The following is a 23,283-nucleotide window of genomic DNA, read 5'->3' as shown; positions in this document are numbered from 1 at the left end:
CTCTCCATGACACCCTGTAGGACCTACCAGAGAGGTAAGACCTGAACCACTGGAAGGCAGTTCCTGAGATACCCATCGTCTTAAGTGTTGACAGGAGGATCTGGTGGTTAATTGTGTCAAAAGCAGCAGACAGATCCAGCAGAATGAGCACTGAGGATTTGGAAGCTGCCTTTGCCAGTCTCAGTGCCTCAGTTACCGAGAGCAAGGCAGTCTCAGTCAAATGGCCGCTCTTGAAGCCGGATTGGTTGTTGTCTAGGAGGTTGTCCCTTTCAAGAAACATAGAGAGTTGATTGAACACAACTCGCTCAAGGGTCTTTGCAATGAAAGGCAGAAGGGATACCGGTCGGTAGTTTTCTAAAAGTGCTGGATTCAGAGAGGGTTTCTTAAGCAGTGGGGTTACCCGAGCCTGCTTAAATGCTTTGGGAAAGGTTCCCGTGTGAAGAGAAGTGTTGACAATGTGAGTGAGTGCAGGAGTGATTGAAGAAGAAATGGCCTGAAGGAGGTGAGTGGGTATAGGATCAAGTGGACATGTAGTAGGGTGATTTGAAAGGATGAGTTTAGAAATATCTGCCTCGGAGAGCGGAGAGAAGGATGGAGTGTTAGTTGTTGAGATGTGCTTGTCAGTTTGTGATGAGGAGAACTGTTTGCTGATGAGGGATGTTTTGTTTGTGAAAAATTATACAAAGTCATCAGCTGTAAGAGTTGATGAAGGAGGGGGAGGAGGAGGACAAAGGAGAGAGGAGAATGTTTTAAAGAGTTTGCGAGAGTCAGAGCATTTGTTGATTTTGTTGTGGTAGTATGTTGTTTTAGCAGTGGAGACATTTGTAGAGAAAGAAGAGAGAAGAGACTGATACAAGGTAAGGTCAGTATAGTTTTTAGATTTCCGCCATTTCCTCTCTGCCGCCCTGAGTCCAGAGCGATGTTCACGGAGAACATCAGACAGCCAGGGGGCAGATGGGGTGGGGCGGGCTGGTCTGGATGAAAGGGGGCAAAAACTGTCTAAGGAGGATGTTAGAGTGGAGCAAAGTGTGTCGGTAGCACTGTTAGTGTCCAGTGCTGAGAACTGAGCAGGTGGAGGGAGTGAAGATGAAACCATAGTGGATAGGTGAGAGGGAGAGAGTGAGCGTAGATTACGCCGAAAGGTAATCTGTGTAGGAGTGCGTGTTGTATCAGGAATCAGTATGAGGTTAAGAGTGATGAGAAAGTGGTCTGAGGTGTGTAATGGAGTAACTAAAGTGTTGTCCGTGGAGCAGTTGCGTGTGTATACGAGGTCTAATTGGTTACCTGATCTGTGAGTAGCCGTAGTAGATACTAACTTAAGGTCAAATGAAGTCAGTAGAGTGCTGAAGTCTGCAGCTAGGTGTTTATCAAGATGGATGTTGAAGTCACCAAGCAGAATCAGTGGAGTGCCATCCCCAGGGAAGCTAGAAATTAACACATCCAACTCCTCCACAAAGTTACCGAGGTGACCTGGAGGACGATAGACCACTACCACATGGATTTTAACAGGGTGAGTAATAGTGATTGAGTGCGATTCAAATGAACTGGCCGGTAGAGATGGTAATGGATCAAATTTCCAATCATTTGAGATAAGCAAACCAGTACCCCCACCCCTCCCAATAGGCCGAGGAGTGTGTGAAAAAGTTAAATTGGTTGAAAGGGCTGCAGGAGTGGCAGTGTCCTCTGGTTTGATCCAGGTCTCAGTTAGGGCCATGAGGCTGAGCTGAGAATGAGTCCCAATAGATGAAATGAAGTCTGCTTTGTTTACAGCAGACTGGCAATTCCAGAGACCAATTGGAATAGAGAGTAAAGTAGCAGAGGATGTTAGGATATAGCGCAAATTATTAGGATTGCGGCGTCTCGTGCGTACAGAGCATGAATTACGAGTGGTAGTAGTTATAGTTGAGATTTGAAAGCACATGGTGAATACAGATCAGAGAAAAGGCCAGATCGTAATTAGAAAAGAACCGAACACAAATAATGAAAGGAAGATGATACTCAAGTGCCTTGTCGGGGTCCTTGCTCGCGAGGAGTTGCACAGGGAAGATTTGAAGTCTTTACACTCGTCGGTCTTGCACAGGGAAGAGTTGAAGTCTTTACACTCGTCGGTCTTGCACAGGGAAGAGTTGAAGTCTTTACACTCGTCGGTCTTCACACAAGGAGGGCTTCACACTGCCGCTTCCGCTGCCGCGGACTATCACGCTATTTATACTCACTTGAGTATCGTTATTGAAAGCAGCTGGGAACGCCCCCAACAAACTCACTCCCCACGTGGCAATGACCAAACAAATGCTAACTCAACAAATGCTAACTCCCACACACACCGCAAGAATACACCAAAACTACTAATACACACCACTGCACCACACAGACACACTTATCCAACAACAAATGAACAAACAATCAAAAATGAGAAAAGTTACAAACACTTACACAGTAGTTGTCTATCAGTCAATCAATGCTTCACCTCTAGCCAACTGCTAACAAACACACGAGGCTTTTTATACCTCGCTGGCCACGCCCCCAACAAACTCACTCCCAACGTGGCAATGACCAAACAAATGCTAACTCAACAAATGCTAACTCCCACACACACCGCAAGAATACACCAAAACTACTAATACACACCACTGCACCACACAGACACACTTATCCAACAACAAATGAACAAACAATCAAAAATGAGAAAAGTTACAAACACTTACACAGTAGTTGTCTATCAGTCAATCAATGCTTCACCTCTAGCCAACTGCTAACAAACACACGAGGCTTTTAATACCTCGCTGGCCACGCCCCCAACAAACTCACTCCCAACGTGGCAATGACCAAACAAATGCTAACTCAACAAATGCTAACTCCCACACACACCGCAAGAATACACCAAAACTACTAATACACACCACTGCACCACACAGACACACTTATCCAACAAACAAATGAACTAACAATCAAAAATGAGAAAAGTTACAAACACTTACACAGTAGTTGTCTATCAGTCAATCAATGCTTCACCTCTATATATATATATATATATATATATATATATATATATATATATATATATATATATATATATATATATATATATATATATATATACACACGTTTCCCCACATATTGTCTTTGTGGGATTAAACAAGAATTCACACACTCACATAAAATCGCAGACCTCACGGCATAAGACAGAAGCAAATGTTCATTGAGAGAAATGAGTGAAGAGAAAGTAATTAGTGCATTCGCTGACACACTGCACTGAGCCGTGTTGAGTAGCGTGTTATACTACGTGTTAGCGAAAACATATATTACTTCACTGCTACACGTAAATGACGCGTAACGTCTGAGAGGACACTTCACTGCCACCCGTGATTTACGTGACGTCTACGTCGCGTCTACGCCTCGTCTGCGTCTTAAATTAATTGAGAGGACTAGAGACTAGAGAGGAGCAATTAATTGACTGATAGACAGCTACTCTGTAAGTGTTTGTAACTTTTCTCATTTGATTGTTTGTTCATTTGTTGTTGAATAAGTGTGTCTGTGTAGTGCAGTGGTGTGTATTACTAGTTTTGGTGTGTGTGGGAGTTAGCAATTGTTGAGTTAGCATTTGTTTGGTCATTGCCACGTTGGGAGTGAGTTTGTTGGGGGCGTTCCCAGCTGCTTTCAATAACGATTCTCAAGTGAGTATAAATAGCATGATAGTCCGCGGCAGCGGAAGCGGCAGTGTGAAGCCCTCCTTGTGTGAAGACCAACGAGTGTAAAGACTTCAACTCTTCCCAGCGCAAGACCAACGAGTGTAAAGACTTCAACTCTTCCCAGCGCAAGACCAACGAGTGTAAAGACTTCAACTCTTCCCAGCGCAACTCCGCCCGAACAAGGACCCCGGCAAGGCACTTGAGTATCCTCTTCTTTTTCATTATTTGTGTTCGGTTCTTTTCTAATTTCTATTTGGCCTTTTCTCTGATCTGTATTCACCATGTGCTTTCAAATCTCAACTATTACTACTAGCACTCGTAAATCACGCTCTGTACGCACGAGACGCCGCAATCCTAATAATTTGCGCTATATCCTAACATCCTCTGCTACTTTACTCTCTATTCCAATTGGTCTCTGGAATTGCCAGTCGGCTGTAAACAAAGCAGACTTTATTTCATCTATTGGGACTCATTCTCAGCTCAGCCTCATGGCCCTACCTGAGACCTGGATCAAACCAGAGGACACTGCCACTCCTGCAGCCCTCTCAACCAATTATACTTTTTCACACACTCCTCGGCCTATTGGGAGGGGTGGGGGTACTGGTTTGTTTTATCTCAAATGATTGGAAATTTGATCCATTACCGTCTCTACTGGCCAATTCATTTGAATCGCACTCAATCACTATTACTCACCCTGTTAAAATCCATGTGGTAGTGGTCTATCGTCCTCCAGGTCACCTCGGTAACTTTGTGGAGGAGTTGGATGTGTTACTTTCTAGCTTCCCTGAGGATGGCACTCCTCTGATTCTGCTTGGTGACTTCAACATCCATCTTGATAAACACCTAGCTGCAGACTTCAGCACTCTACTGACTTCATTTGACCTTAAGTTAGTATATACTATGGCTACTCACAGATCAGGTAACCAATTAGACCTTGTCTACACACGCAACTGCTCCACGGACAACACTTTAGTTACTCCATTACACACCTCAGACCCCTTTCTCATCACTCTTAACCTCATACTGACTCCTGATACAACACACACTCCTACACAGATTACCTTTCGGCGTAATCTACGCTCACTCTCTCCCTCTCACCTATCCACTATCGTATCATCTTCACTCCCTCCACCTGCTCAGTTCTCAGCACTGGACACTAACAGTGCTACTGACACTCTTTGCTCCACTCTAACATCCTCAGACAGTTTTTGCCCCCTTTCATCCAGACCAGCCTGCCCCACCCCATATGCCCCCTGGCTGTCTGATGTTCTCCGTGAACATCGCTCTGGACTCAGGGCGGCAGAGAGGAAATGGCAGAAATCTAAAAACTATACTGACCTTACCTTGTATCAGTCTCTTCTCTCTTCTTTCTCTACAAATGTCTCCACTGCTAAAACAACATACTACGACAACAAAATCAACAATTGCTCTGACTCTCGCAAACTCTTTAAAACATTCTCCTCTCTCCTTTGTCCTCCTCCTCCCCCTCCTTCATCAACTCTTACAGCTGATGACTTTGCATCATTTTTCACAAACAAAACAGCTCTCATTAGCAACCAGTTCTCCTCACCACAAACTGACCCGCACATCTCAACCACAAAAACGAACACGCTTCCATCCTTCTCTCCGCTCTTCGAGGCAGATATTTCTAAACTCGTCCTTTCCAATCACCCTACTACCTCTCCACTTGATCCTATACCCACTCACCTCCTTCAGGCTATTTCTTCTTCAATCACTCCTGCACTCACTCACATTGTCAACACTTCTCTTCACACGGGAACCTTTCCCACAGCATTTAAGCAGGCTCGGGTAACCCCACTGCTTAAGAAACCCTCTCTGAATCCAGCACTTTTAGAAAACTTCCGACCGGTATCCCTTCTGCCTTTCATTGCAAAGACCCTTGAGCGAGTTGTGTTCAATCAACTCTCTATGTTTCTTGAACCTCCTAGACAACAACCAATCCGGCTTCAAAAGCGGCCATTCGACTGAGACTGCCTTGCTCTCGGTAACTGAGGCACTGAGACTGGCAAAAGCAGCTTCCAAATCCTCAGTGCTCATTCTGCTGGATCTGTCTGCTGCTTTTGACACAGTTAACCACCAGATCCTCCTGTCAACACTTAAGAAGGCGGGGATCTCAGGAACTGCTCTCCAGTGGTTCAGGTCTTACCTCTCTGGTAGGTCCTACAGGGTGTCATGGAGAGGTGTAGTGTCTAAGTCACATCATCTAGCTACTGGGGTTCCCCAGGGCTCAGTGTTTGGACCACTTCTCTTCTCCATCTACATGTCATCCTTAGGTTCTGTCATTCAGAAACACGGCTTCTCCTATCACTGCTATGCTGATGACACTCAACTCTACTTCTCATTTCAACCAGATGATCCTACAGTCAGTGTTCGTATCGCTGCCTGTCTGACAGACATTTCTGACTGGATGAAAGAGCATCATCTTAAACTCAATCTTGCAAAGACAGAATTACTTGTTTTCTCAACCAACCCAGCACTTCATCAAAATTTCTCCATTCAGCTTGGTTCATCGACCATATCTCCATCAAGGACAGCCAGAAACCTTGGAGTTGTGATTGATGACCAGTTAAACTTCACTGACCACATTACTGCAACAGCCCGGTCCTGCAGATTTGCTTTATACAACATTAGAAAGATTAGACCCTTCCTATCAGAACAGGCTGCACAACTCCTGGTTCAAGCTCTTGTTCTCTCCAGACTGGACTATTGTAATGCTCTTCTGGCTGGGCTTCCAGCATGTGCTATCAAACCCTTGCAGCTTATCCAGAATGCAGCGGCGAGAGTGGTCTTTAATGAGCCGAAGAGAGCGCATGTTACGCCTCTCTTCATCAAACTGCACTGGCTGCCAATGGCTGCTCGCATCAAATTCAAGGCACTAGTTCTTGCCTACAAAACAACCACTGGCTCTGCACCAATATACCTAAACTCACTTGTTCAGACTTACACACCCTCCAGAAGCTTGCGTTCTGCGAGCGAGCGGCGCCTCGTGGTTCCATCCCAAAGAGGCATGAAATCGATCTCACGGACATTTTCCTGGACCGTTCCCACCTGGTGGAATGACCTGCCGATCTCAATTCGTGCTGCCGAGTCTGTAGCCATTTTTAAAAAACATCTTAAGACACATCTTTTCCAATTGCACCTGACCAATACAGAATAGCACTTACTGATCACCACAGCAACGACCAAAAAGCGCACACTCCTGGATCATATCTACGTCTCTCATCCGGATTTGTGCCTTCAGGCGGGTGTGTTACATAGTTATCATAACTATCAAAATCCAGTGTTCTGTATTTTGCGTACGTGAGTTTTTGTTGTAGATGGCTATTGCTGCGCGTTTAGCTAGAATGCCATACAAAACCAACCCATTGGGCCACTGAATCTGCATTAACGACAACAGCTGGGGCAACAGCCTTAGTCCTAATGGGTTGTTATCATAGCTATCAAAATCCAGTGTTCGGCATTTTGGGTACGTGAGTTTTTGTTGTAGATGTCTATTTAAAAAAAAAAAAAATTGTGTACTGTGCTAATAAATTGAGATTTCTTACAGCTCTTACAGGTTGTTGGCCTTGTCTGTTTTGTTGCTTCTATTACTCTCCCCTTTTTTGTAAGTCACTTTGGATAAAAGCGTCTGCTAAATGATTAAATGTAAATGTAAATTGAATGGAATACATAGCAGAAGACCTTCGTTCATCATCGGATTGAAGATTCGGGTCGCCAATGTCACGTGATTTCAGCACTTTCAGCAGTTCGCTGTTGAAATCACGTGACATTGCCGACCCGAATCTTTGATCGATTCACTGATTCATTAGCCGTTTGATTCTTTTTGGAGGCACATGGAGGAGAAGACAATGCTGAATAAAATCGTAGTTTTTAATATTTTTGGACAAAAATGTATTTTCGATGCTTCAAGAGACTCTAATCAACCAACTGATGTCACATATGGACTACTTTGATGATGTTTTTATTAGCTTTTTGGACATGGACAGTGAAGTGGGCATTGACAGCATTATGCTCTGAGACTAAAATATAAAATATCTTAAACTGTGTTCCGATGATGAACGAAGGTCTTACGGGTGTGGAACGACATTAGGGTGAGTCATTAATGACATCAATTTCATTTTTGGGTGAACTAACCCTTTAATATTATACCATAAGATGTTATCATTATGACGACCATCAGATGTTGGGTTTTGGTTACTGTACCTAAAATGTTGGCCTTTGGCATTAATGTGAATTTGGCGTTCACTCAAAACCAGTAAATATCAAGGTTATCTGCTGTCAGTATTCAATGTCAAATTGATGATGGCATTAAACATCGTCCTGACAATCAATTTTGGTCACCCTAAAACCTATATTTATGTGCCTTATGATGCCTGTGACCTGCTGGTTAGGTATTAAACTTCTCAGTGTTATTCTTTTAATTTATTTATTTGTACTTTTTTATGTAAATTATATGACCGTTTATGAGCTGCAATTTTTACTAGTAGATGATACGATGGGTGAAAAAGAGAGCTTGCATTAACACTTCTTTTAATGATGTCATATAATTAGGAGTCAAGCATGGAAGATCAAGTTTTTGCCTTTATGATTTTTTTTCTCCTGGTCTAAATATCATCTGCTCAGCACTTGCTGTGGCAAACCTATGGGTACACGTGAAGACAGGATGCAGTACAAACTCCAAGACAACAGCAAGCAGGCTCCTGATTGGTTAACGCGGCGTGAATATCTGCCAAGTGCAGATTTTTCAACTTTGCACAAATCGCGCCGCACAGTGTCTATTAGCGTTTTGCATTGACTTAATATGTAAATGACTTGCGCATAATTTTATTGCTTTATTTGCGTCTAGTGTGAACACACCATAAGGCTAAAAACAAATAGAATAAAATATTTCACAGTACTCATAAAAGAGTTGGCAAAATGTACTCTGATGACCTACTACTATTTCTAGCTAGATTGGACACTTTACTGTCCCATGATGCCATGGAAGATAATTTGTTAATGGTGGTAAAACAACGTAACTGACGCTGGTAAGTCAGGTGATTATGTTAACATGTTGAATATGTTAGTATGTAGTATGTTCGGATTACATATATGTAATGGAGGCCAGCTAGTAGTTGCTGTGTGAGTAAACCTCACTCCTCTGATTTCAAGAGACGCTCTAGTGACTGACACTAGAGGTTGCAGCCTTTAGCCTCCTTGTTAAAGCGTCCAACTCTCATGCTGGCATGCTGTATGAACACTTATTTTTAATGACGTCATATAATTAGGGGTCAAACACTGAAGGTCAACTTTTTGACTTTATGAATTGTTTTTTCTCCTGGTTTAGAGCCAAAGTTCTGTTCAGCACCTGTTGTGGCAAACCGATGGGTAAACCGTCGAGAGAGAACGCAGTACGAACCCAAAGACACAGTAACCATCACCTGCAAAGAGGGATTTTATCTGATTGGCTCATCAGTGGTCACATGTGGATCAGAGGGCAAGTGGCTGAACTTGCCTGAGTGTTGCCCTGAAGGTAATTTAGGCTGTTTTCACACTGCATCTGAAATCACATACTTCCTTAAGGCTAAAAACAGTCTGTGACAAAATAATTCACAGTACTCATAAAAGAGTTGGCAAAATTTACTTTTCTTGGCAAAATGACCTACTACTTCTGGCGAGATTGAACACTTTACTATCCCATGATGCCACAGGAGAGAATTTGTTAATGGCGGTGAAACCATGTAACTGTCACTGGTAGGTCAGGAGATTATGTCATATGTTAGTATGTATGTTCGGATTATATATATATATCTATACATATTAAAGCATCCAGCTCTCATGCTGGCGTACCGGGGTAGGAGTCCCGCTAAGAGCGGTTAGTTCAAACAGGATGGGTTACACATAGAATGTACTTTTTTAGTGGTCGTCTTTGTTGAAAATAAGTAATTACTCAAGAGAGTGTGTGATTTTAGATGCAGCCCTAGTTTGAATACTTAATTTAAAAAAACTGAGTTCGGCTACCTCCCAATAGGGCATTTGCGATAATATCGCAGTATGATAAAACACAATTTTTTAACCGCAAAGGCTGCGATTACAGTCTGGTCAAGTTACACGCAAGCAAGAAGCATCAACTTTGCATGATATGCCTACAGGGAAGAACAGTTTGTTTTTAATCAGTCTAATATTGTGTTGGTCATACAATTGGGGAGGGAGAAAATATCCTCTCTCTAATAATACTGGACCATGATAATGGCACTGCGTTTGTTTTAGAAACACCCGTATTTTGCTTGCTTCTAATTCCCCTCTCTCTCTCTTACACACACATACAAATCATAAAATAACATTTCATAATTTAGAAAGGTTGATGTGAATCACAAATTCATTTTTCGTAGGCTTCATTACACAGAATATGCGCTGTGAGAAACTTTGCTTGATGTTACGCTTACAGTGTGTTGCCCAGCCATATTTTCCTTACAAATGCACTATGAAGGCTTTATTTGTGTCGTTTGTAATGCAGTGTGCTTATATATTAAAAATAGAAAACCTGACAGAAGTTTTTCAGTTTCAAATGTTCGCGCCGCGCTTTGTGAAAAGTGCTCACGCATGCGTACATGTGCATCTCAGATTGCTTTTATAACGCAAAATTAATGTAAACACAGTTAATGTTTTAAGGGATTAAATAGACAGGACAAACCACATCTTATATCTTATATTTTAAAGGAGATCTATGCATTAGTGTGAATGCAAATCTCCTGCTGTATATGATGTCATTAAAATAATCAAACAACAGTAAAGACGAGAAAATTGCTTATCTTTGTTGAATAGTACAGAAGATAAATAGCTGAAAAAAATAATTGCGTATTAAATTGCAAACACAATATAGTTTTTTTTTTTTTAATTGCAATAAGACTATTTTCACAAATCATTCAGCCCTACCTCCCATATTTCAAGTGATATGAAGAATGCATGCTGCTCACTAAAGGTAGTTTCTTGCTCTAAATCTAACATCAGAAAGACACTGGACTCCAACATTGAACTCTTGGTGAAATCAGGTTGATGTCAAAACCCAACATTGACTTGATATCAACCTCCAACATTGGATAGACATGGAATCCCTGTCATTTTATACTTTAAATGCTGTGTGGGTGTTAACATTGATATTTAGCAGGTTTTGGTTACAATAGCTAAAATGTTGATATTTGACGTTAATATGATGCCATGAGATGTTGTTATTATGAAAACCATCAGATGTTGGGTTTTGGTTACTGTACCTAAAATGTTATTCTTAGTGTTATTCTATATTTTTTATTTTTTATTTGTACTTTTTTTATGTAAATCATATTTCTTTTTATGAGTTGTGATTTTAACTAGTAGATGATAAAATGGGTGAAAAAGGAGACCTTGCATAAACACTTATTTTTAATGCTGTCATATAATTAGGGGTTAAGCATGGAAGATCAAGTTTTTGGCTTTATTAATTGTTTTTTTCTCCTTGTTTAGAGCCAAAAATCTTCTGTTCAGCACCTGTTGTGGCAAACCGATGGGTAAAACGTGGAGAGAGGACAGAGTACGAACCCCAAGAGACAGTAACCATCACCTGCAGTAAAGGATTTGATCTGATTGGCTCATCAGTGGTCACATGTGGATCAGATGGCAAGTGGCTGAACTTGCCTGAGTGTTGCCATAAAGGTAATTTAGGCTGTTTTCACACTGCATCTGAAATCACGTACTTCCCTAAGGCTAAAATTAGTCTGTGACAAAAACAATTCACAGTACTCATAAAAAAGTTGACAAAATGTACTTTGATGACCTACAATTTCCGGTGAGATATTACATTTTACTATCCCATGATGCCATGAGTGAGATTTTGTTAATGGTGGTGAAATGACGTAACTGACACTGGTAGGTCAGGAAATTATGTCAACATGGCGGATATGTTTAATATGTAGTATGTTCGGATAACATATATGTAACGGAGGCTAGCAAGTAGATTCTGTGCGAGTAAACCTCACTCCTCTGATCTCAAGAGATGCTCTTGCAACTGATGCTAGAAGTTGCAGCATTTAGCTTCCTTATTAAAGCATCCAACTCTCATGCTGGCGTACCTGGTTTCGAGTCCTGCTAGAAGCGGGTGGTTCAAACAGGATGGGTTACATACAGAGCTTACTTTTTTAGCGGTCGTCCTTATAAAAACAAAGAGATTGTGTAATTACAGCCCTGGGACCTGTTCTTCGTACGTTGCTAACTCAGTTAGCTGTATTTGATTGTTGATGATTTGGCTTGATCTCGGATTGTTTGGTTCTTCGAAGCTCATCCTGGACTTGCTGTCATAGCAACAGGTCCGTTAGTTTAAACCTGCTCGAGAGCTTATTTCATGTAAACAGGATTAGATTGCATCTTGAGGTGATACTTAAAATCTGTCCCAGCCACTGCTACTTTATTACAAGAGTTCATTACTGAACCACGGGCAATAATAATTTAAAATAATAATAAATATAAAAGTTTATTTGAAAATAGTATTTTAATGTTGTGTAAAATTTGCGTATAATACTATAGACACAGTCACTTGATTGAGAGATTTATTTGTGAATTGTGATGGAATGATTACTTTATAGATGTATTGGAGGTTTACACACATTGTGCAGTTAATCTTTGTCGTGTATTAATGTGAGTGATGACTGATAATATGGGATGGCTTGATGCAGCTCAAGAGGTGCAGATAATTTGATCTTGACCGTTAAGAAACTTTCATTAAAGCTGCAGTCCGCAACGTTTTGCACTCTAGTGGTTAATAAACAGAACTGCGTGCATCTTGCGGAAGAACATTGCAGCCGGAGCTACTTCTCTCTGTTTATGTCTATGGGGGATCACGCAGGGACTGTGCTCCTCCGCAGCGGTACCTATCAGTCTGGACTGAAATAGTCCCAATATAAATACTTATTATAAGTGTACCATAATGATTCAGGGTAAGACGAAAAAAAACGGTTTGGAAAATGGATTCATGTTGTACATTGTCATTATATAATTTTTGTAAATCTTGAACACAAAAATGTTACGGACAGCAGCTTTAATATTGTCACATAACAAATCTGCTTCAAATTGAATTAAAAATGAAATTACAACATTAAAATAAAAATGGAAAGTGTGTACAAATATTATCAAATCATGAATATAAATAATAAATAATTGGGAATCATGTTCATCAAAACAGTGCACATTCAATTTCTCTTAAAAACTGAAAGCACTCTTTGTTCATTGCCCGTAATATGTTTTTGTTCCTCTTTATTTATGTAATTCTTTTAATTTATTTATTTGTACTTTTTATCTAAAATGTATTACTTTTTATGAGATGTGATTTTCACTTGTAGATGATAAGATGGGTGAAAAACGAGAACTTGCATGAACACTTGCTTTTAAAAGTGTAATATAATTAGGGGTAAAGCATGGAAGTTTTTGGCTTTATGAATTGTTTTTTTCTCCTGGTTTAGATATCTTCTGTCCAGCACCTTCTGTGGCAAACCGGTGGGTAAAATCTGGAGAGAAGACACAGTACAAACCCCAAGAGACAGTAACCATCATCTGCAGTAAGGGATATACTCTGGTTGGCTCATCAGTGGTCACATGTGGACCAGATGGCCAGTGGTCGCACTTGCCTGAGTGTTGCCTTTAAGGTAATTTAGGCTGTTTTCACACTGCATCTGAAATCGCACACTTCCCTAAGGCTAAAAACAGTCAGAAGAATTCACAGTACTCATAAAAGAGTTGGGGAAAATGTACTCTGATGACCTCTCAGATAGCATGGTGACATTGATACAATGTGGAGTTTTGATCCAAAACATCATTTTAGATAAGATTGACATTTCAATGTTTAAAGTATGTTGGATCAGCATAAACATTGTGATGAAATCAACAGCACTCATGGGTAGAGACAATAGCTGTGTCCCAATGTGAAGCATTTACATTACATTACAGTGGCACTATGACGGCTATCTCAGTGTGAAGGCTGCATAAAGTGTGATTGCGTCACAGCGGCGCAATGAAGGCTGTCCCAATTTGAAAGCTGCACCTTCCTAAGGCCGCACAAAAATCACAAATATGCAGATTTAATTATGCCAAAGCTGATTGAAAACTGGCGAAAATATTGCTTCAGAATAAATTACATTTACACACAAAAAAAATCTAACTTTTTTATGGACAAGTACATTATTTACTCAGACAAGCACAAGAACGAGGCCTGAAAAGCCCATGAAGGTCGAGCCCTGAAAGTAATTAAATAAAGACTTGGACGTAAATATATAAATGTAAAAAAATATTGTAACAGTTACATTTAACATAAGAAATAAACTGTTAACAAATAGTTGGTAATGATTAAATATTTAACCTTGGGCTATATTTAGTGTATGGTCCAGTTTCCCATCTTTGCAGGCTTTGAAGCATGTCAAAATCCAATAAAAACAAATAAAAGACAGCTCCAGATTGAACGCGCGCTGTGAATTTATGCTGCGGACGCGATTACCTCAGCTCTCTTCACCAGAGCTCATTCAGCTCATTCATCACGATAAATGTAATCTGACTCCTGCTGCGTTTGTGCCATGACACTCACTTGGCAGTTCACTCAAAATTTGAACAGACATGTTCAGTTCCATTAAGTCGACATTAAGTCGGTCACTCTCGACGCCACATCAGAGTACAGACAAATAGGAATTTTACTCACGAGAGCCAATCTACTTTGAGTATAACAATGAGCCAATACATAGGGCCCTATAAAATCCGTTTTATTTTTTCCCAAATTCCGTTTTATTTTTTCCCAAATTCCGTTTTTTCTGTTTTAATTTTTGCAAATTCCGTTTTTTCCGTTTTAATTTTTGCAGATTCCTTTTTTTCCGTTAAAATGTTTGGCAATTCAGGTTTTTTTTTACCCTTTACTGTTATTTTGGTGAAAAAAGACTGTGCTTTTAATGTTAATATAATAGAACATAAAACAAAAAATAGGAATGACCTTAAATTTATTGAGGTAACAAACATCACATTTACTTTTTAGGACAAATATGATATTTGACATAACACTGCACTTCAAGTACTTCAAATATTAATGGTTATTAGCTTTAAACTTTCCGGTAAAATAAATGATAATAGTTTATATAAGTTAAAATGAAAGTGCTCCAGTAGCTTTTTCTTTCAAGTAATTTTTTTTAAAAAGAACATACAGTACTTTTACTTTTACATACAGAACTATTAAGTAAAACATTTAAAGCTGAAAATTAACATTAAAAAATAACACATTTCACCATGAAATCATGTAGCCTAGTGAATTGTTCTGTGTGTTTAACAATCACCATTATGATATCCAGAGCTGTGAAAAATAAAAATACACGAAAACACAACACTGCCTGAAGTTTTTTCCCCCAACTTCAAAGGCCCCTTTAAATTATTAAAACTAGATGCTTAATTTTAACTTTAAGGTTACTTATCATGTAAACTACCCATAGGCTACAGCATGTTAAATGCATGTTTGGAACATACTAACAGAGGGGAAAACGGCAGATATGCATATGCAATTTGCAGCAGATATGCATTGCTGCCTAATGTGCTCATTATAAATCAAAGCACGAGATGACAGGGGTCGAGCAGAACATCGGAAAATCTGACAGAATGGACAATATGGCAAATACACGAGCCGCGGTTCAGGTGCGCGCGTGACCAATGCTGCCTGAGCACAACGAGCGCGCGGCTCCCACTCTCCATACGCAAAGCTTCTGCGCCGCCTGCGCGTGCAGTGTGAAACCGCCGTTAGCGTCGAGTTTCTTAACTTTTTCGCTGCCGAAAGCAGAGCCGTGGAGACCAACTTCGCCATACTTTCATTGTTTTGAAGGGCGAGCTGAAATGACGGGAGGGGTTGTGTTGCGGAGATTTGCTTCCCCCCCGTCTGCACTTTCCTCAGACATACGTTCTTAACCCACACGACACAGAATTTCATTACAAATATGTAAAATTCCGGGGAAATCTGCGTTAACACCAGATTCCGTGTTTATATGCAGATTCCGCGTTAATATGCCAATTCCGTGATTCCGTCCGCGATTCCGTGATCGCGGAAATTATAGGGCCCTAAATACACATTGGCATGCAATGATTGCACCGAGTGCTCATGCCACGTACTGCAGGTATAAATGAGACACAGGGGATTGCATAAAATTATGCTTTTGCTTCGGAGATGAGTGGTATAGGGTTATGCCAGACATTACTCCTCGATGGGAACCAACCCCCGGGGAACCCTCACCCCTTCCGCACTCCGCAGCCAGTAGAGCTGCCATTGGAACGTGGTAGGCCGTCCTCGAGATGTGCATACGAGGATACGAGGCCGTCCTTGTATCCTTCGGGGCTCCCCGCGATGAGGAGATGTCCGTTGCTGCATCGGAGGGAGGGTCAGAGTCTTCCGGCTGCAGCGCCGGCTTGATTCATATGAGACCGCTTCAGCCTTGGCTTCACGCTTCACGGCCGAGTCCCAAGATGGGCGTAGCAACGCGACACTCACTGGGTCAGCATCACACCGGCCTGTCGCCAAACCTTCAGCCCGTGTATAGACCCCTCATTCCTTTAGGCCGGAGTGCCTCTAGAACAGATGTCCAGGCATGCTGTGGTTTTCACGGATGCCTCTGCAGGTGTGCCACCTGCATTGGCACATCGATTGCCTCGAGTTGCTAGCACATCGTGCTCTGAGCTGCCTCGAAGGCCGGTTACAGGGCAAAGATCTATTGGTCCGTATGGACAAAACTGTGACCACTGCATACATCAACCATCACCTGTTTGCCTCCCCAGAAACATCTGACTGGCAGTGGTTTTATTCGCTGACCGAGGACACACTCAACCTGGATGCACTTGCACACAGTTATTCTTGGGGCCTGCGCAAATATGCGTTTCCCCAGTGAGCCTTTACACAGACACTGCACCTTATGTTCTCTCCAGAAACAAAATCTGTGAGTCCTCCACCTCGGTGCCAGGCGTGGCGGAGTGTCTGGCATCAGGCCCCTTGCCGCTGAATCCTTGAGAACCGGTTTTGGGCTTGGGCTATGTGAGTGACCCTGCGTGGATCCCACATATTTTTGCACGGTTGCTCCTCTCGGAAACTTTCTCTTGAGAGAGCCCTCCCCTCTCTGGGATAGGGCACCCGCACTTCGACAGGCCTCGGCTCAGCTTTGTACTCCACATAACTCCTTCGGGGTACGATGTGGGCTCCGCTGTTGCCCCTTTCACCAGGGCACACTTTCCCAGTGTTATCTAATAGTCACTGAGCGGGTCATGCAGAACAGCAGTGATGGAAATCTCTGTGGGGCTCAAAGTAACATATTTTAGTAACTGTGGGAAAGTGAATAGCTCATAACTGGCACAATAGCGGTATAAACATACATATTTATTGGTACAATATGCATCACATGACTAAACATGCATTGTTGTTTTCAAATAACTTCACATTCCACGCTACGATGAAAATACGTCTTAAAAAGTTTTTGTTGACTTAAAACGGTGTCTCAGTGTGGACAGAAGGCCAAAACGGAGAGAAAAAGTTGCGTTTTCAAAGGAAAAGATATTAGTGTGGACATGGACATAGAAGCATTAATAGATTTTAGAGAACTAGAATACATACTTAATTTAATGGTACTATAATAATTTTTAAGTGAATCACTTTCTGTGATTAGTACTATATTAACATGCTTGAATGTGACTATGACAACTGAATTGATGTTATTAAGTAACATCATGCTTTTTTCTTTCAGATTACAAAGAACCCAAAGAAAAGAGGCAGTCGTCTGATTCAAACTAGATTTTTTTAACCTGTTAACCTGCGAGGATGTCGACGCACTTAGACTTTCTTTGATTAAATTCAAAATTACTTAAGTAATTACTTTGACCAACTATACATTATTAAGACTTTCATTTTTTTTTTACCTCTGTTTTATTCTCAAAATCTTATAGTGACCATAATTTGTTAATATGTGTCAGGAGTTATGAATATGAAAACCGGTATCGGTACCTTTTGATTAAAATATGAGCGTCAGCTGTTCACATTCAGAAAAAGTGCATGCAGACAGCCTGAGGGTGCACTGATGCACATTTAGTCAGAACAGGCAGACCATGTAACATTCCATGAACTCCCTGACATAAAAAAAGATTCCAGAAATCGATATAACATGTAGATTTGAAGAAAATAAACAAACAATCATGAGAATATATGTTTTGTCTGTGTTCTTTATGCCATGTTGGGTGTTTTCATAATAGATTATATTTATGTAACCAAGCTTCTGTATCGGGTTCGCCTAAACACTTTCAGGTGGCCCCTATTTAAGGATGAAGCCAACACTTGTTGAACATGCATTTGAAAGCTGAGGAAAATGGGTCGTTCAAGACATTGTTCAGAAGAACAGCGTACTTTGATTAAAAAGTTGATTAGAGAGGGGAAAACCTATAAAGAGGTGCAAAAAATGATAGGCTGTTCAGCTAAAATGATCTCCAATGCCTTAAAATGGAGAGCAAAACCAGAGAGACGTGGAAGAAAACGGAAGACAACCATCAAAATGGATAGAAGAATAACCAGAATGGCAAAGGCTCAGCCAATGATCACCTCCAGGATGATCAAAGACAGTCTGGAGTTACCTGTAAGTACTGTGACAGTCAGAAGACGTCTGTGTGAAGCTAATCTATTTTCAAGAATCCCCCGCAAAGTCCCTCTGTTAAAAAAAAAGGCATGTGCAGAAGAGGTTACAATTTGCCAAAGAACACATCAGCTGGCCTAAAGAGAAATGGAGGAACATTTTGTGGACTGATGAGAGTAAAATTGTTCTTTTTGGGTCCAAGGGCCACAGGCAGTTTGTGAGACGACCCCCAAACTCTGAATTCAAGCCACAGTACACAGTGAAGACAGTGAAGCATGGAGGTGCAAGCATCATGATATGGGCATGTTTCTCCTACTATGGTGTTGGGCCTATTTATCGCATACCAGGGATCATGGATCAGTTTGCATGTGTTAAAATACTTGAAGAGGTCATGTTGTCCTATGCTGAAGAGGACATGCCCTCGAAATGGTTGTTTCAACAAGACAATGACTCAAAACACACTAGTAAACGGGCAAAGTCTTGGTTCCAAACCAACAAAATTAATGTTATGGAGTGGCCAGCCCAATCTCCAGACCTTAATCCAATTGAGAACTTGTGGGGTGATATCAAAAATGCTGTTTCTGAAGCAAAACCAAGAAATGTGAATGAATTGTGGAATGTTGTTAAAGAATCATGGAGTGGAATAACAGCTGAGAGGTGCCACAAGTTGGTTGACTCCATGCCACACAGATGTCAAGCAGTTTTAAAAAACTGTGGTCATACAACTAAATATTAGTTTAGTGATTCACAGGATTGCTAAATCCCAGAAAAAAAAATGTTTGTACAAAATAGTTTTGAGTTTGTACAGTCAAAGGTAGACACTGCTATTTTTTTGAACACACCCCTTTCAACTAATTGCCCAATTGCACAGCCTTAAGAGCGTGCATATCATGAATGCTGGGTCTTGTTTGTTTTCTGACAATCTACTGAACCTACTGGTAACTTGTTTGCCACGTAGCAATAAAAAATATACTAAAAACCTTGATTATTCTGGTTAGTCACATTGTACTGCTATTATTTTGAACAATACTGTAACGTCAGTGACTGACGAATGGGGGTTTCGCTTAGAAGCCTATCATCTCCGAGACTAGAAAGCGCCCAATGGCAGTGCCAATGCCATGGGCATGCGAGATTGCATGCGTAACTCCGCCTACCCACGTGGGTATATAAGGAAGTAGCTGGCATCATCGCATTATGTTTTACCTGCTGAGGAGCCAAGTTGAACTCCGTTCCAGCGGTACAGCGGATGTGGCAACGGGACGTTACTTCTCCGTTCCCTCCTCAGGGAACGAGGGTTACATACGTAACCGAGACGTTCCCTTTCGTTCAGTCACTCCGACGTAACGTCAGTGACTGACGAATGGGGGTCCCAATGCAATAACGCCACTCGGCTGTCTTCCAGTGCCCTGTGCAAGCGTGAGAACCCTGATGCAAGTTAGGACGGTCAAAGGCCTATACTTAACGCAGGAATACCAAGGTACACTGGGAGGCATATTCCAGGAGGAGATATGCACCAAGATGCCTACCCGTAGGGAGGACTTAGGAATACACGTATGACCCCGGGGGGCTGCATACGGAAGATCACTGGGGTACCAGCCGCAGGTGGATTTTTAACCCCAGGCAAGGTTGCCAAGGGAATACACCCGCTCAGGGAGGCTTACGGTGGAAATACACATGTGGGGGTCGCCGAAGGGGAACCATGCACATGGGGCACCTGGCCGGACACGAGTGTCTGGGCTAAGGGTAGACTTACTGGCGTCGGCGTCGTCAGTGCTGGAGGAGCTCAGGGCTCTCAGGGAACTCACCTGTGAAGAATATCGCATGTATCCAGTCCGTGGAGTGGAATGGCGAGCAAGCGAAGACACCTGAGCCAATCCATTACCACCCACTTGTAGAGGCGAGTACATAGTCGGATACAGGCTCCACTCGGAACTTATAAAACCTGGCGAATGTGTTTGGTGTCGCTCATCCTGCAGCTCTGCAGATGTCTGTCAGCGGAGCGCCATGTGCTAAAGCCCAAGAGGAGGCCACACTCCGGGTGGAATGGGCCCTGACCCCAAGGGGACATGGGCGTCCCTGCTGCTGGTAAGCCAAAACAATGGTGTCCACTATCCAGTGAGACAGCCTTTGCTTTGAGAGAGCCTTCCCTTTCAGCTTCCCACCATAACAGACAAAGAGCTGGTCTGAGGTCCTGAAACACTGCGTCCTGTCTACGTAAGCTCGAAGGGCGCGTACTGGACAGAGCAATGCCAAGGCTGGGTCTGCCTCCTCCAAAGGCAGCGCTTGCAGGTTCACCACCTGGTCTCTGAACAGAGTGGTGGGAACCTTGGGCACATACCCAGTCCGGGGTCTCAGGATAACGTGAGAGTCAGCCGGCCCGAATTCCAGGCACGCTTCGTCAACCGAAAATGCCTGCAGGTCCCCTACCCTCTTGATGGAGGCCAGTGCGGTCAGGAGCGCTGTCTTAACAGACAAGAACTTAACATCTACTGACCGCAAAGGCTCAAATGGGGCCCTCTGCAGAGCACTTAGAACTACTGAGAGGTCCCAAGAGGGTACGAGAGGAGCACGAGGAGGATGTAGTCTCCTCGCACCCCTCAGGAACCTGATGACCAGGTCGTGCTTACTTACCGTTTTCCCGTCCAAGAGGTCATGGTAGGCGGCGATAGCGGCCACATAAACCTACAGGGTGGATGGAGACAGCCTTCAATCCAACCCTTCCTGGAGGAAAGAGAGCACAGACCCGATCGGGCATTTCCAGGGGTCTTCTTGGCGAGAAGAGCACCAATTGACGCATAGGCCTGTCTCATGGACTCGGCCCGAGCGGAAGTGATGGTAGCCACCACTGGAGGTGGTAGGGTACTCAAACCTGCCGCGTCCCGTCCAGAAGCCACACGTGGAGGTTCCAAAGATCGGGTTCCAAGATGCGGGTGCCACAGGGTGCCCCGTCTCAGAGAGAGTAGATCCTTTCTCAAAGGAATCGGCCAGGGAGGGGCTGTCGCAAGGAGAACTAGTTCTGGGAACCAGGTCCGGCCGTGCCAGTACGGGGCGACCAAGATGACCTGCTCCTTGTCCTCCCTGACCTTGCACAGAACACGTGCAAGAAGGCTCACTGGGGGAGACGCATACTTGCGTAGGCCCTGCGGCCAGCTGTGCGCCAGTGCATCCGTGCCGAGCGTGCCCTCGGTCAGGGAATAGTACAGGCTGCAATGGGACGAGTCGTGGGAGGCAAACAGATCTACCTGTGTGTCCCCGAACTGATCCCAGATCAGCTGGACCGACTGGGGATGGAGTCTCCACTCCCCAGGGATTGACTGAATCCGTGAGAGCTCATCGGCTGCACGGTTCAGGATCCCCGGGATATGGACAGCACGAAGGGACCTCAGGCGCTTCTGACTCCATAAGACGAGATGGCGGGCGAGTTGAGACATGCGGCGGGAGCGTAGACCTCCCTGGTGGTTGATGTACGCTACTACGGCCGTGTTGTCTGATCTGACCAGAACGTGTTGGCCCTTCAACAACGCTAGGAAGCGGTGCAAGGCAAACCGAACTGCCAGCAACTCGAGGCAATTGATATGCAGGCGGCTCTGGCTCTCTGACCAAGAGCCGGCGGCTGCATGTCCATTGCACATGGCACCCCAGCCCGTGGTGGACGCATCTGTTGACACAACAACATGCCGGGAAACTCGTTCTAAGGGCACACCTGCCAGTAGAAAGCTGAGGTTCGACCACTGGGTGAGTGTCTGTCTGCAGGCCCGAGTCACTGGGACCCGGAGCGTGCCAGACTGCCATGCCCATCTCGGGACTCGATCGCGAAGCCAGTGCTGAAGCGCTCTCATATGAAGCAATCCGAGCGGCGTCACCGCGGCTGCAGATGCCATATGCCCCAGGAGCCTCTGAAACAGTTTCAGTGGAACCGCGCTCTTGCTCTCTATCTGACGGAGGCAAGTCAACAGTGACTGCGTGCGCACGCCGGTAAGCTGCGCACACATGGCAACCGAGTCGATCTCCATACCAAGAAAAGAAATCCTCTGCACTGGGCAGAGTTTGCTCTTCTCCCCGAAGGCCCAGACGAGCTAAGTGGTGGAGAACCAGATCTCTGTAATCGCACACCCGGTCCCGAGAGTGGCCCAGTATGAGCCAGTCATCCAGATAGTTCAGGATGCGAACCCCTTGCTGCCTGAGGGGCGCAAGGGCTGCCTCTTCGTGAAGACGCGAGGGGACAGAGCTAGCCCGAATGGTAGTATGGCATACTGATATGCCCGCCCTTCGAACGCAAACCGTAGGAACGGTCTGTGTCGCGGAAGGATGGACACATGGAAGTACGCGTCCTTCAGGTCGATCGCTGCAAACCAATCGCATGGACGAACGCATTCGAAAAGGCGTTTTGCAGTCAACATCCTGAACGGAAGCCTGTACAGGGATCGGTTCAGGACGCGAAGGTCCAGGATCGGTCGTAACCCACCGGATTTCTTCGGTACAATGAAGTAAGGGCTGTAAAAGCCGGACTTCATCTCGGCTGGAGGGACGAGCTCGACCGCGCCCTTCGCCAGTAGGGCCGCGATCTCCGCATGCATGACTGGGGCATTGGACCCCACCATGGTGTACCGGACACCCCGGAAGCGGGGAGGAGCTCGCGCGAACTGAATCGCATAGCCGAGCCGGATGGTCCGTGCGACCCAGCGGGACAGTCCCGGCAGCTGTAGCCAGTGTATACTATTACGTAAAAGTGAATTTATTCAAAAATCCAAAAAATTCAAAATGGACAAAAAACTCAAACTACGACAGTGTATACTATTACGTAAAAGTGAATTTATTCAAAATCAAAAAAATTCAAAATGGACAAAAAACTCAAAATACGACAGTGTATACTTTTACGTAAAAGTACATTTGTTCAAAAATTTAAAAAAATCAAAATGGACAAAAAAACTCAAACTACGACAGTG

General features: G+C 43.4%; 1 protein-coding gene across 1 annotated transcript in view; it reads left to right on the top strand.

Moving 5' to 3' along the window:
* Window positions 1-17,867, top strand: part of LOC137079146 (sushi, von Willebrand factor type A, EGF and pentraxin domain-containing protein 1-like) — a 55,263-nt gene extending 37,396 nt beyond the window's left edge. Inside the window, exons 15-18 of the mRNA XM_067447111.1 lie at window positions 9,037-9,222; window positions 11,190-11,378; window positions 13,178-13,360; window positions 17,462-17,867. Coding sequence (XP_067303212.1) covers window positions 9,037-9,222; window positions 11,190-11,378; window positions 13,178-13,359 — 557 coding nt within the window. The 3' untranslated portion in view covers window position 13,360; window positions 17,462-17,867. The remainder of the gene's footprint in view (window positions 1-9,036; window positions 9,223-11,189; window positions 11,379-13,177; window positions 13,361-17,461) is intronic.
* The last annotated feature ends 5,416 nt before the right edge of the window (window positions 17,868-23,283 follow it).

The sequence above is a fragment of the Pseudorasbora parva genome, chromosome 6, assembly GCF_024679245.1.
Source record: "Pseudorasbora parva isolate DD20220531a chromosome 6, ASM2467924v1, whole genome shotgun sequence".
In the NCBI taxonomy this organism is placed as follows: domain Eukaryota; kingdom Metazoa; phylum Chordata; class Actinopteri; order Cypriniformes; family Gobionidae; genus Pseudorasbora; species Pseudorasbora parva.
Note: the sequence above shows the minus strand (reverse complement) of the source record. Positions and strands in the feature narration are given on the sequence as shown.